This window comes from Hylobates moloch, unplaced genomic scaffold (genome assembly GCF_009828535.3).
Source record: "Hylobates moloch isolate HMO894 unplaced genomic scaffold, HMol_V3 SCAFFOLD_6, whole genome shotgun sequence".
Lineage (NCBI taxonomy): Eukaryota > Metazoa > Chordata > Mammalia > Primates > Hylobatidae > Hylobates > Hylobates moloch.
The window spans coordinates 29,013,894-29,029,174 of NW_026652281.1; the positions used below are offsets into that span (position 1 = coordinate 29,013,894).

At 37.4% G+C, this 15,281-nt stretch overlaps 1 protein-coding gene across 4 annotated transcripts in view; it reads right to left on the reverse strand.

The window, feature by feature from the left end:
* Positions 1-7,573: 7,573 nt before the first annotated feature.
* HSD17B4 (hydroxysteroid 17-beta dehydrogenase 4) overlaps positions 7,574-15,281 on the reverse strand; it is a 94,430-nt gene continuing 86,722 nt past the window's right edge. For 3 of the 4 annotated variants that reach the window (XM_032156589.2, XM_058440583.1, XM_058440585.1), the window contains 2 exons: positions 13,363-13,490; positions 7,574-7,998 (listed from right to left, as the gene is read on the reverse strand). In XM_032156589.2, coding sequence (XP_032012480.1) covers positions 7,909-7,998; positions 13,363-13,490 — 218 coding nt within the window. In that variant the 3' untranslated portion in view covers positions 7,574-7,908. Of the gene's footprint in view, positions 7,999-8,986; positions 9,191-13,362; positions 13,491-15,281 lie in introns of those variants that run through there. The other variant, XM_058440584.1, reaches the window with a different exon arrangement.

Sequence of the window (15,281 nt, forward strand, 5' to 3'; positions counted from 1 at the left end):
CAAAGTTACACTTCTGTGCAAATGTTCTATTGGTTGCAGAAAGCAAACCAATCAGAGATACTTTCAATTTTCCATCTGCTACGCAGAAAAAGGGGGGGAGGAGGGGTTGCAAAGGGAGTAGTCTCCAATTTTTTTGTTACTTTTGGGTGAAAAGTTAGGGTTTTCCTTTTGATTTAGTTCTAGGAAGTCAGCGTGAATTGGCCTTAGGTTCCTTGCCTCCAGACTCCATTCTCCTGCCTCATTACGCTTGTGCTGTCACATCTGTCTATCTGCCTATCCCTCTATCCATCCCTCTTATTTTTTTATGCATTTCAAAGTAAATTGCAGATATCAGCGCACTTTATCCTTTAGTGCTTTGGCATGCATATCATGGATGAGAGTTTAATATTTGTTTATAATTTTTTCTAAGAAAAATTTATATATACAAAGGTATAAATCTTCAGTTAAAACTCAATGTGTTTTGACAAATGTATTTACTTGTGTAACGCAAATTCCTATCAAGATGTAGGATATAACTACCAGAGTTCTCTCATGGTCCTTCCCAAGCAATCCAAACTTTCCCCCTCAGCGCAACCACTTTCTGAACTTTTCCACCATATTTTAATTTTCTTGTTCTAGAATGCCATATACTCTTTTTTTTTTTTTTTTTTTTTTTTTTGGACGGAGTCTGGCTCTGTCACCCAGGCTGGAGGGCAGTGGCACGATCTCAGCTCACTGCAAGCTCCGCCTCCCGGGTTCACGCCATTCTCCTGCCCCAGCCTCCCGAATAGCTGGGACTGCAGGCGCCCACCACCACGCCCGGCTGATTTTTTGTATTTTTAGTAGAGACGGGGTTTCACTGTGTTAGCCAGAATGGTCTCGATCTCCTGACCTCGCAATCCACCAACCTCGACCTCCCAAAGTGCTGGGATTACAGGCGTGAGCTACCATGCCCGGCCATTCAGTATATTTTTGAGACTCATTCATGCTGCTTAACATAAAACTATTTATTTTAGAGATGTAGGGGCAGTGGCTCTTCACAAGCATGATCATTGCACACTGCAGCCTTGAGCTCCTGGGCTTAAGCAATCTTCCTGCCTCAGCCTCCTAAGTAGCTGTGACTACATGTGCACACCACTGAACCTGGCTAGTTAACTTTTTAAATGGTTGAGTAGAATCTCACTGTATCATACACCATCATCTGTTTATCCATTCCCTAGTGGATGGATTTTAGCTATTAAAAACAAAACTGTTGTAAAAATTCTTATATAAGCCTTTTTGTAATATGTTTTCATTTCTCTAGAGAAAGTAGCTAGAAATTGAATTGACTCACAGGAAAAGTGTATACTAGTTATAAAAAAAATGCTAAAACTTTTTCTAAACTGGTCATACCATTTTACACTGCTACCAGTGTATAAGACTTCCAGTTGATCCACATGCTTACCAAGATTTGGTATTGTCAGTCTTTTTAACTTTAATCATTTCAGTGAGTATGTAATGGTAGCTTACTATGGTTTTCATTTTCATTTCCCTGACTTCTCATGGTGTTGAGTACTTCTTTTTTTTTTTTTTTTTTTTTTTTTTTTTTTTGAGACGGAGTCTTGCTCTGTCGCCCAGGCTGGAGTGCAGTGGCGCAATCTCGGCTCACTGCAACCTCCGCCTCCCGGGTTCACGCCATTCTCCTGCCTCAGCCTCTCCGAGTAGCTGGGACTACAGGCGCCCGCCACCACGCCCGGCTAATTTTTTTGTATTTTTAGTAGAGACGGGGTTTCACCGTGGTCTCGATCTCCTGACCTCGTGATCCGCCCGCCTCGGCCTCCCAAAGTGGGTGTTGAGTACTTCTAATATGACATGTGGCATGTCCTAATCATTTGCCCATTTTAAAAAATTAGGTTATTAATGAACCTTACTATTTTTAATATTTAAAAAACAGTGGGAGGAATGGGATAAACTGTATGCATGGAGTTCCAACATCTCAACAAGAAATGCAAGTTGTATGCCAATCATTTTGTTTCATTAATATACTTTATTTGGTTTAAAGATTATGAGAAAGAGCCTTAAAGGAACAGGAAGCATATGAAAAGACAAGTTAAATGGTGACCAAAGTGACTTAAAATAGCTCTTCTCTAATGGTAAAAATTTTACGTAAACATGTTTAAATAAGAATAGCAAAAACAAAGCTCCATTAGTAAGCAAAACATAAACAAGCAACTTTTTTTGTTTCTTGACCCTAATTCTGTCCCTTGACATTCATAATTGAAAAAATTTTCCTGAAAGGCATTCATACTTTCATAAATTGTTTAAGGCAAATAAATATGCCAGTTCTTTCAGCTGGAACCACCATCTTCCAGTAATTCGCCAAAATGATGAACACAAAGGCAAAGAAGAGAGGCACCCGATATATGGTCTCTAGGCATTTTAGAAAACAGAGTTTTTCCTTTGGCCATGTATATGCAAATCTATAAAAAAGGTGATACTGTGAATCAAGGGAATGGGTACTGTTCAAAAAGGAATGCCCCACAAGTGTTATCATGGCAAAACTGGAACAGTCTACAGTGTTACCTGGCATGCTGTTGGCCTTATTGTAAACAAACAAGTTAAAGGCAAGATTCTTGCCAAGAGAATTAATGTGCGTATTGAACACATTAAGCACTCTAAGAGCCAAGATAGCTTCCTGAAACGCGTGAGGGAAAATAATCAGAAAAAGAAGCCAAAGACAAAAGGTACCTGGGTTCAATAGAAGCGCCAGTCTGCTCCACTCAGCGAAGTACACTGTGAGAACCGACAGGAAGGAGCCTGAGCTGCTGAAACCTATTCCCTATGAATTCATGGCATAGTAGGTGATAAAAAAATAAAAGACCTCTGGACTGTAAAAATGTTTCTATTCATTGAGTAGAAGTGTGGTGTCCTCTTCCCAAAAGAAATATTTAAAGCAAATTTTAATTGTGTCCTTATCTATCATGTAATGTCTTTACTATTCAAATTTAATGTATTTCTTGCTGAAAGAGGTGAGGTGGCTTACTGTGGAACATATTACTCAATTGGTTAGAAAACAGCCAGATATTATTTATGAAATATTTGTACTGGTTTGAAGATAGTCCCACTAAATCATCATGGAAGAAATAAAATAATTTACAAAAATTTTTTAAAAATTAAATTTTTAAAAAAAAATAAAGATGACAGTTGAAAATTTTGTTTTCTAAACCAGTGGCTCTCAGCACCTATATCCAGGTTCCACCCTGCCAGCTAAATCCAGTTCCTAGCCTGTTTTTTGTCCAGCTAGCAAACTAAGAATGGCTTTTTCAATTTTAGGTTTTTTTGTTTTTTTTTTTTAAACATGGTACAGAGACCAAATGTGGCCCACAACGCCAAAAATCTCTACTGTGTGGCCCTTTACGGAAAATGTATGCTGACCCCTGATTTAACCCATCATTTTTCTTTACTGACACTCCTGTAACTTCAAGAGATTAAGGTGTATAGAGCTGCTCAACCTCACTTCAAATACTTCTTAGTCTGTTTTCTGGGTTAATTTTATGACTTCTTCCATGCTGCCTACAAAAACTGTCCCCAGCCAGTGCTCCCTGCAAAAACACATGGTTCTTTCTACTTGACTGTTTTTCCATTCTTGTGAGCTGTGGGCTTAAAAGTTATGTAACCAAGCTTCTTAAAAGATGGATTTTGAATGAAGCTACAAACAGATCGTATATGGTTAAATTGTGAATTTTAGTGCCTCAACACTCGGCAATCTCAGGTATCTTTTTTTTTAAGCTATGTTAACCCTGATGTCTAGAAATCACTTAACTGGGCAACTTCAGCCAATATACCATGTATACATGTAATATAAATCTAGACTCATTTTTAGCTAAGGCTTGCAATTTCTATATTTTGCCTATTTATGCATTGTAAAATAGGTTATTTTCTCTCCTCTCCCCTCATAAAAATAGCTTAGTCCACATTGACCTAAAATGTTCTTCTCTTCAGAAAATTGCTTTCCATAACTGTCAGCTTTTGAAGTTTTTGAACTTCAGAATTTCTCAGCGGAACTGGATTATCTTTTAGTTTTTCTGCTTTATTTGTTGACCTAACAGGCAAAGTTAAAATGTTGGGGTAATACTATTCAAACCTATTTATTTCCAATGAAAAAAAAATCAGCTTTCTTATTGTATGCTTTAAAATATATACAAAGTTCTGTGAGAAGTCAAGAGATTATTCTATTAGGATCGATTGAGAACAGTCTCACACAGGTGACACTTGGAAGGCTTAGGGATATATAGTTTACCTGATGTTAAGGTAAAGAAGCAAATTAAGAGAGCTAAAGAACCTGTGGGGTGGATATTTGGGATTTGGCTTTCCAGTCCTCCAAATTTCCTGATATCACACCTGATTTGCTCTTAGGCCATGTAGCTTGGTTGGGGCTGATCCTATGAGTGTAGAAAAAGAGCTAACAAAGCAGACCTTGAGCCTGCTGCCCTTAGACTGCTTCTGAGGTTGACGCCTGGCTGGTATCTGGGAACTTAAAATTTGGGGAAGCTTCCCATCATTCCCTCACTGAGTGGCTCTCTGTGCCATGTTTGTACAAACAATGTGGTTTATGCTAAACACCTGCTTTCCTCCTGAGTCTGGAATTTGGGGATGTGTTCAGGGAGAGGAGCCCATGTGAATAAGATCCCAGTAATAACCTGGGGAGCTGACTCTCTAAATAAATTTCACTGGTAGTCAAAGGAAATCACAAAAGAGACAAGTAGAAGTCAGATTAACAGGTTCATTAAGAAGTTAATATATTTCTCATTGAAATGGTAAGAATAATTAAGGGCATTTGACAATATTAAATATTACAGAAGGGTTAAGGAGCATGACTAATAAGTTTCCAAATCTGGATATGAGTTCTCTGACCGAGATGTGTAAGAAAATTAAAACATAGCTTCCTTAAGTTTTAGGTATCTAGGATATATAATCAACACTTTCACTAATATATGGTGGCATTTATTTTAATATGCTATTTCTATTGGACACGAAAGCTTTCCCAAGTTCAACAGAAACAACTATTTAGTACAATAATAGACCAACATTAAAAATATTGCCATTGACTATTCACAATAGCAAAGACTTGGAACCAACCCAAATGTCCAACAATTAATTCAATTAATTCAATTGGCACAACAGATCACTGAATTAAATTTAAAAATACTATACAGTTCATGAGACAAAAGCATAATTGCCAAAAATATAATTTCTTTCTATGCCTTCTACTTATTCTGTTCACTCATTAAAATCAGTAACATATTGAGGTCTTCTACTGTTCCATCACCGTTCTAAGTATCACAATTCCAAATTTCTGAAACCTTCTCCCCTGATCCCTGAATTTACATTCTTGTTTCCTTAAATAAAATGTGCTGAGTTCTACAAAGCCCCGTCCAGGATTGAAAGACATATTCCTCAGCGTGCTACTGGTACAAAACAGACATACCGAGCAACATAACTAAATAGGGAACTCAGAAATAAGACTGCACACCTACAAGCATCTGATCTTTATCAAACTTGACAAAAACAAGCAATGAAAAAAGATTCTCTAATAGGTTTAATAAATGATACTGCGAGTGCTGGTTAGCCACATGCAGAAAATTGAAACTGGACCCCTTTCTTACACCTTATACAAAAACTAACTCAAGATGGGTTACAGACTTAAATGTAAAAACCCAAAACTATAAACCCTAGAAGAAAATCTAGGAAATAACATTCAGGGCATAGGCATGGGCAAAGATTTCATGACAACAACGCCAAAAGCAATTGCAACAAAAGCAAAAATTGGCAAATGAGATCTAATTAAACTAAAGAGCACCTGCACAGCAAAAGAAACTATCATCAGAGTGAACAGACAACCTACAGAATGGGAGAAAATTTTTGCAATCTATCCATCTGACAAAGGTCTAATACCCAGAGTCTACAAGGAACCTAAACAAATGTACAGGAAAAAAACAACCCAATTAAAAAGTGGGGCAAAGGACATGAACAGATACTTCTCAAAAGAAGACACACATGTGGCCAAAAAACATGAAGAAAAGTTCAACATCACTGATCACTAGAGAAATGCAAATCAATGAGATACCATCTCATGCCAGTCAGAATGGCGATTATTAAAAAATCAAGAAACAATAGATGCTGGTGAGGCTGTGAATAAATAAAAACACTTTTACACTGTTGGGGGGAGTATAAATTAATTCAACCACAGTGGAAGACAGTGTGGCAATTCCTCAAAGACTTAGAGGCAGAAATACCATTTGACCCAGCAATCCCATTATTGGGTATTTACCCAAAGGAATATAAATCATTCTATTATAAAGGTACATGCACACAAATGTTCACTGCAGCACTATTCACAATAGCAAAGACACAGAATCAACCCAAATGCCCACCAATGATAGACTGGATAAAGAAAATGTGGTAGCTATATACAATGGAATACTCTGCAGCCATAAAAAAGAGTGAGACCATATCTTTGCAGGGACATGGATGGAGCTGGAGGCCATTATCCTTAGGAAACTAACGCAACAACAGAAAAGCAAACGCCGCATGTTTTCACTTATAAGAGGGAGCTGAATGATGAGAACACATGGACACATGGTGGGGAACAACTCACACTGGGGCCTGTTGCAGGGGTGAAGGTGGGAGGAGGGAGAGCATCAGGAAGAACAGCTAATTGATGCTGCACTTAATATCTAGGTGATGGTATGAGCTGTGCAGCAAACCACCATGGCACATGTTTACCTATGTAACAAACCAGTACATCCTGCACATGTACCCCTGAACTTAAAAGTTTTAAGGAAAAAAAAAAGACATATTCCCCCAACTGCTGGGCAAGCCAACTCCAGGAATTGCTTTGCCGCTTTGACCAAGGTCATGGCCCCATGGCAGGGCAGGTCATAACCAATGACTACTTGCCTCAGGACAATTCTGAATGGCCATCTCAGCTTCAGAGCTCCCCAAAAGATCAGTCCGGGCCTTATGGTAACTGCAACCATAGCCTAATGTCTCCGTCGGCCCAGCTCTGCTTCCTTTGCTTCTCCTGGCAGGTGCTGCTCATAAAAGCACCTCCCAAATCAACTTCCTGCACATGAATCTCCATCTCAAAATCAGCTTCCCGAGAAACTCAGCCCAAACTAGCCACTCACACATATTCTCCTCAGCTGTGTTACATGATTGACATTTACTCCATCCCCGAGCTTAGCATCCCACTTGCTGCTCGTCACCTCTGCAGCCAACTCATCCAAAGAGCATCTCCCAGCACACTTCATCAGAGCTAAATGCTGAAAAACAGTGACATGGCAGTACTTGCTAGTAACCATCTTTTTGATTTGAGACTGCTGATTATTCAAGAAAGCTATACTTGGTAGATTTATAAACATTATATGTAGTAAAGAATTTCCAGCAAAGGGGAGGGGAGAAGAAAGAAAACTATCTGGGAGCATAAAGACTTTTCTCTTGCTTTAAACCAGAATACTATCAGAACAAAGTATGAAAAATTAGTGCATACATGGAAATTCACATAAAAACTGGGGTATCCATATATAAAAAAAACAGAAAATCACAAAAAAACAATGGTATCAAAGGCCTTTATTGATTTAATTTTCCTTTCAACTTACCAATGCTATCGCAAATTCTAAGGAAACTGGACTTGGGTGAAATTTTTTTATTATGAAGATACAGATCTAAGAACAGAAGGATAATTATGTGCTAGCTTATATATAGTTCCTTGTAAAAATAATGATACATGAAAAATTAGTAGAAAATGAAAATCTGCAGTTATCTGATATCTGAAAATGTTAAGCAATTTCGCCTGCATCTTAGTTCTAATCACTTTTGCAGAATAAGGATATTTGGGTGAAGAGAGTATTTAATTATTGCATTTTTATTAATAGTGTAGTGTGCCCTTCAGAGCTTGGCATAGTCTTTAAGAATCATCTGAAGTTTCTGGCTCAGCATGATGTTCCCTCTGGCCTTCAGTCTGCCACTAAAGAATGCCTGCAAGGAGAGGAGGGAAAAAGAGTGCCAACTGTTACCATGTTATAGTTTATTTCTTTTTTTTTTTTTAAGATCATTATTCAGGCTGAATACAATCGAGCTAATAATTCTGGACAACAAAGGCAACTTTTATTTAGCAAGGACAATTTAATAACTATAGATAGCACATATTTTTTAGGGATCTAAAAAAAAGAAAAATCACTCCTGTGTATTTTAGAAAACTATACAGTAATTTATCTGAACTCACGGATCTGGGAGTTCTGTTTCAACCTACGTTTCTGGCTTTACTTTATGTTCTTACACGTGAATTTGAGACCATATTAATAAAAGGCTACACTGTTTTCCTAATAAAAATATCCAATTCAGAACTTTTAAAAGCAGATTTAAAATATTTACTACAGTTTCATGAACTAGAAAGCCAAGAAATGACAAACTAGAGAATGTAACACAATGTTGAACAGATCACAGCTGTAGCATCAGAATGCCTGGGTTAAAATCCAGGCTCTGCCCCTTAATAGCAAGGTGAGCTTGAGAAAATGCTTAGATACGTGTTCTCTGTGAGCGTCAATCTCCTCATCTATAAAAGGCATAACAACAGTACCTAAATAACACAACTCTATTGTGTGTGTTAAATAAAATAATGTGTACAGTGCTTAGCTTAGTAGTTTGACATGTGGTAAGAGAGTATTAATTCATCATTATTATCAAGCAAAAGCTGGTGTGTTAAAAAATGAAGGGTTCCTGTAGCAGTTTTGTATCTAACGTGATACAGAAACTGGCGCAAGTTCCTTAAGTTCTCCTTCAGTGTAAATTCCCTATCAGTAAAATAAAAATAATCAACCATAGTTTTTATAGATTACATAAAATATAAAGTGAAAAAGCCTCTAGATTTCTAGCTAAATGGAAAAAATAGTGATACCTATATACATTTAGCATTACAAAGCAGCTCCACAAATATAATCTCACTTAAGAATCACAGCTGTCAATTTGAAGTGGGCACATCAGCAGTTCTTACCCCAGCTGGCAGATGAGAAACTGAATTTCAGAGAGCTTCTTAAATAACCTGCTCAAGTCTACAAAGCCAGCAAGAAGTAGGGCCACGGCTTAAACTCAGGTGTTCTTTGCTCAGCAATGCTTGTTAACAATACTTGTTAACTGGCAGCACTTAGTCTCAGAAGCAAACCCTTGTGAACTGGAGACAAGGCAACAACTTTTTATTCCAGAAATAGTAAGAGAGAGCTCATTCAGTCACAATCAAATGCATTCAAACAGGAGACCAGAATTTCAAAACTAAGATTTCTTTCACTATGCAGTTACAAAAAACAAACAAAACAATGGTCTGCAACTCGTGCAGGGAAGGAGTCAGTACTTAGACCAGCCTGCTACGTACTAAACTCTGAAAGAGATTTACAACCTAAAACAAGAACACCTAATTACTCGAAGTAAAAATATCAATTTTGGACATTTTTGAGCAGAAGAATTTTGTACATAAATCTTTCCTCCTATCTATTTTCTAATTTCTTAAAGCCCTTAACCATACGTCCATACTGCCAGTTTCCAAACTCTGCACTGCCATGCACCAGACATCACAGCAAACTCTCTGAGGGACACTTGGAATACTGTTAATTTGGGAGGGAAATACAGTCATACTGGTTGAACACAAAAAACTAATTGTTTCGAACTACTTCATAAATGAAACTGTTAGGTATATGGTTTGGCCTAGGAGTGCCATGCAAAAAGTAGTAAGACTATAAACTGCCATAAAGGAAGAAGGTCTGGAAGCACTGTGCTTTCCAGAAAGGCTATACCAACTACTGACTGATTGAGACAGGGTCTTGCTGTGTCACCCAGGCTACAGGTGCATGATCACACTCACTGCAGCCTAAACCTCCTGGGCTCAAGTGATCCTCCCAACTCAGCCTCTCAAGTAGCTGGGACTACAGGTATGTGCCACCATACAAGGCTAATTTTTTTTTTTTTTTTTGGTAGAGACAGGGTCTCACTGCGTTGCCCAGGCTCAAACTCCTGGACTCAAGCAATTCTCCTGCCTTGGCCTCCCAAAGTGCTGGAACTTCAGGCACGAGACATTGTGCCCCGCCGATGCCAATTTTATATTCCCTCCAGGTGTATATAAATTATCTTATCCCAACCTTAAAAACACTATTTTCTTGCACTTTGAAAATATGAGGCAAAAATAACATGCTTTAATTTGTATTTTTGGATACTTGGAAAAATTTTTTTCTTTTGTATGTTAGTCATTTCTATTTATTTCATTAATTACTGTTCCATACCTTTTGTCCACTTTTTCTTTTTTATTATTATTATTATGCTTTAAGTTCTACGGTACATGTGCACAATGTGCAGGTTTATTACATATGTATACATGTGCCATGTTGGTGTGCTGCACCCGTTAACTCGTCATTTAGCATTAGGTATATCTCCTAATGCTATCCCTCCCCCCTCCCCCCACCCCACAACAGGACCCAGTGTGTGATGTTCTCCGCCCTGTGTCCAAGTGTTCTCATTGTTCAATTCCCACCTATGAGTGAGAACATGCGGTGTTTGGTTTTCTGTCCTTGCGATAGTTTACTAAGAATGATAGTTTCCAGCTTCATCCATGTCCCTACAAAGGACATGAACTCATCCTTTTCTATGGCTGCATAGTATTCTATGGTGTGTATGTGCCACATTTTCTTAATCCAGTCTATCATTGATGGACTTTTGTCCACTTTTTCTATTGAGGTTGTAGTGCTTTCCAGAATTTTTGGAATGATACTATGTATCATCATTTCATTTTTTCCCTCAATTTATGGAAATATACTATAGAGTCTGACATGCAGAAGTTTCTAATTTCTATACAGCCTAAACTACCAATATTGAGCTTTCATTCCTTACTTCTATATTTGCTTTAATCTACCTGAGTATGAATGTCTACAGTATACTAGGCAATATTCTAGGCTAGGCTGCTTATCTGTCCCTGTTCTCACAGAGCTAACATTAAACTAGGGGAGTCAAAAAGTAAAATGTAAACAAATATTTAAAGCCTGTTATAAATGCAATGAAGGAGAAAACAGGATGCTATCAGAATATAACAGGAAGAAACTACTTTGCATGAAATGAAGCCAGCCATGCAAACAGCTAGAAGGAGAAATTCCAGAAAAGGCAAATGCGTAGACATTGAAGGAGTAAAAGCTGATGGGAAGGAACTGAAAGGAAGGGCAAAATAATGAAAAAATAACTAGAATTAGCATTACAGTTGTTGGAGCAAGTGGCATGGGATGAAGCCTGAAAAAGGAACAAGGGAAAGAAACATCATATACAACATGGTAACAGCTAGCTTGGATTTTATACACATGCAAAAGGAAATCCTGGAGATTTTGTATCGAGTGGGATGATAAATATGAACCGGTAATTAATGAAAGTAGTAGAAATGACTAACGTACATAAATAATCTAATCTGATTTACATTTTTAAAGGATTACTCTGGCTCCTGGGTGGAGAACAACAGACTGAATGGGAGAGACAAGACTGGAAGAAGTAAGACAGGTGAGAGATGACAGAGGCTGGGATCACAGTGATATCCCTAGAGAGGGAGAAGATGAATTCAAGATATATTTTGGAGAAAGGTCAGAAAGAAGTAAGGAAGAAAAGGATAGAGAAGGGCAGAAGGAATCTAAGATAACTTTGACATTTCTGGGCTTATCAATTTGGGTAAACAGATGATGGTGCCACTGATTAAGAAGGAAGAGACTGGGGGAGAAAAATAAATCACAAGTTCTATTTTGGTCACAGTAAGTTTGACATGCCAGAAAGCTTCCCATCAGAGTGATCAAGTAGAGGGGTGGTTCTCTCACTATGGGGCTCAGAGAAGACTAAGTGGAGCCAAGTTCCTCGCCCGGCAGCCTTTGTACTAGTTGTTTCCTTAGTCTGATGACTCATTCTGATACTCTGTTCAAATCTCTATCAGGCATTTCAGGTACCTTAGAAAACCCCCAGAAGGTATTTTAAACAATCTATTTAAAATAGTTCCCCTGTCCTGTCACATTCTAACTCAAGGGTTGGCAAACAACAGCTGAAGAACCAGATCTAGTGGCCGTGTGTTTCTGTAAATAAAGTTTTATTGGAACACAGTCACAATCCATTGTTTATATATTCTCTATGGCTACTTTAAGGCTACAATGGCAAAGCTGAAGAGCTGCAACAGAGACCATCTTGCCCACAAAGCCTAAAATATTTACTATGTAACCCTTTACAGAAAAAGTTTGCCAGTCACTGCTCTAACACTCTACTCAGGCTTATTCTTCTTCTCTAACTTGAGATTTGATTTCTTTTGCATTAGTACACTAAAAGAAAGCTCCATACAGTAGAGTTTTGTTTTAATTTAGCCAGTACCTAGAACCTGAATAGGTACTAAATAAATTCCTGGAAAGAAATTAACAGACGGTTCACTGCATTGCCAAGCACTACACTAAGCTCTTCACACATATTATTGGGTTGAGTTCTTATAACAAGCCTTTGTAAACATTACAATTATAAAACTCATTTTATAAATGAGAAAATTGAGGCTTTTGGATGAAGTGACAGGGGCAAGATTCAAATTTAGATTTTATCTGATGCCAAAGACAACTTTTTACCTACTATACTACTTTACAATTCCTTTCAGTCTTTCTATACAGGAAAGTTGTATATTTCCTCATTTATTCAAATTACTCCAATGTGAAAGCTATTTTTAAATGACTGCACTCAGCCATTTGTTTGAACTCCTTCATTCTAAGAATCAGTAAGATAGTTCCCTTGGAATTTCTAGCTACATAATCACAAATTGAAAATAACAAATTTTTCTCTTCCATTCTAATTGCCACATCAATTACTTTAATTTTGTGTATTTGTGGATTGGCCAAAAGTTTCAAAATAATATTAACTAAATAATGGTCACAGAAGGCACTCTTGTCTTAACCATGATTTTCCACTGAAATGCCTCTAAGATTTACCCTAAGTAAGACATTGGCTATTACGTTAAAATATCCTTCTAGTTCCAATATTCAATGATTTCTTAATCTTATTTATTGGGAATGTCTAATTTTATGTAGTACCTACTAATGTCATATGGTTTTTCACCTTTGAACACATAACAGAATATATTAAAAAATCTAAATGTGGGTTCAGTCTTAAAAAGTGTCAGGTGAAACTCCATTAAAAAAGAAATATATGACCTGTCAACCAGAATATCAGCAGCAATTGTGTCATCTTCAGAGTTGTAAGAAACCTGGCTTATAAATCAGAATTTGGGCATCAGCTTAAAAACTGCAATTGTCAAAGAGGAAACAATAAAATAATGAATAAATGAACATTTGAGAACATTACCTTCTGAGGGTCAAGCTTGCCCAGGACCACCTCCATGAAATCTTCATCTGAAAGTATGATTGTTGTATCAGCAGCTCCTTTTGCAGGGCCTTGGTACACTTTTCCAGAACCACTTTTCAGGTCAATAGCTGGGAAAAATAGGAAGAAACCAATGTGTATCTTTTTCTCTCCACAAAATGGGGGTAAAATAAACCAAGTAAAATGCAGACATTTCTATAGTTTCCACGTTAATGTGGCACTTATTCTACACAGATTCTATCTATCGATTATACATTATCTGTCATTTAGAAAAAAAGCAAAATACAGAAATACAAGAATACAGAAATTCGAGGTAAAGAAGTGGAACTTCCACTTCTGTAGTGGCTCAGGTCATGGTCTGCAACCACCACCATCACCTTGAGTTTATAGACACCTATAAGATCACAGCTAATCTTATTGCAGAAGTGAAGAAAGAGATTGTATTCATTTTCTCTTAGCGTCAGAATTCATTATAGGCATCTTACTGTTGATTTTTAGCTCTGTATTTATTAATAACTAAGCTTCTGAAAGAGTCCGTAACAATTTCAGTCATACTTTACAGTATTTAATGAGGAAGGGGTGACGTAACAGATGAGAATATGGCATTTGAAAACTTGGAGACCCCTAGGCCGGGCGCAGTGGCTCACGCCTGTAATCCCAGCACTTTGGGAGGCCGAAGCAGGCGGATCACAAGGTCAGGAGATCGAGACCATCCTGGCTAACACAGTGAAATCCCGTCTCTACTAAAAAATACAAAAAATTAGCCAGGCGTGGTGGTCGGCGCCTGTAGTCCCAGCTACGTGGGAGGCTGAGGCAGGAGAATGGCATGAACCCAGGAAGCAGAGCTTGCAGTGAGCTGAGATCGCGCCACTGCACTCCAGCCTGGGCGACAGAGCGAGACTCCGTCTCGAAAAAAAAAAAGAAAACCTGGAGACCCCTGAGGATCTTATTAGGATATATACTTTACAAATCACAAAGGGCCACTACAGGAGAAAGAAGGAACTTTGTTTATGCTACCTTCCCTTAATATTGGGTCTTTCCTGGCACAAACATGTTTTGTCTTTGTATTCCCTATACTTCCTTGAAGAGAAAATACTTAGGAATTATTTGTTAAATGGAAAAGCACATGAAAGACGGATGTCTACCCCCCAAAAATATATATATATAATTTATATTAATAATAACAAACACAAAGAAAAAACCCAGGTTAAAAATTAAGATTTTTTAAAAATCACACCAAAAGCATATTACTTATGTGTTATTCCTGCCAAAAGTTCATAAACTAAAACTAATCACGAAAAAAGCATCAAGTAAAAACAAATCAAGAAACAGGCTATAAAATAATTGGTCTCCAGTCTTCAAATATCTCAAAATTGGGAAAAGCAAACACTGAGGAACTCATCCAGATTAAAGCAGACTAGAGACCTAAGAACCAAATGTAATGTATAATCCCAGATGGGACCCTGATCAATTCTTTTTCTTTCTTCATTTTAATAATGAATAATAATTATTGTTTTGCTATAAACGACATTATTGGGACAATTGAAATATTAACAAGATCTATAGATTAGCTAATATACTGCATCAATGTTAATCTCCTGATATTGGTCTTTATTGTGTGAATAGATAAGAGAATGTCTTTGATCTTAGAAAATGCTAGTAGCAGTCTCTTAGGCATAAAGGGACATCATGTCTGCAAGTTACTCCTAAATGCCTCCGAAGAAAAAAACACATATGATGGAAAAAAATAGTAAAGAAGATGAGATACAAATTTTAACAATTTGAGGAAACTGGATGAAAGACAAAAGTTCTCTAGTATTTTTGCAACTTTTCTATAATTCTGGAATCGTTTCAAAGAAAAAAGTACAAAATGATGTTATTAAGATGAATAACACACAGAA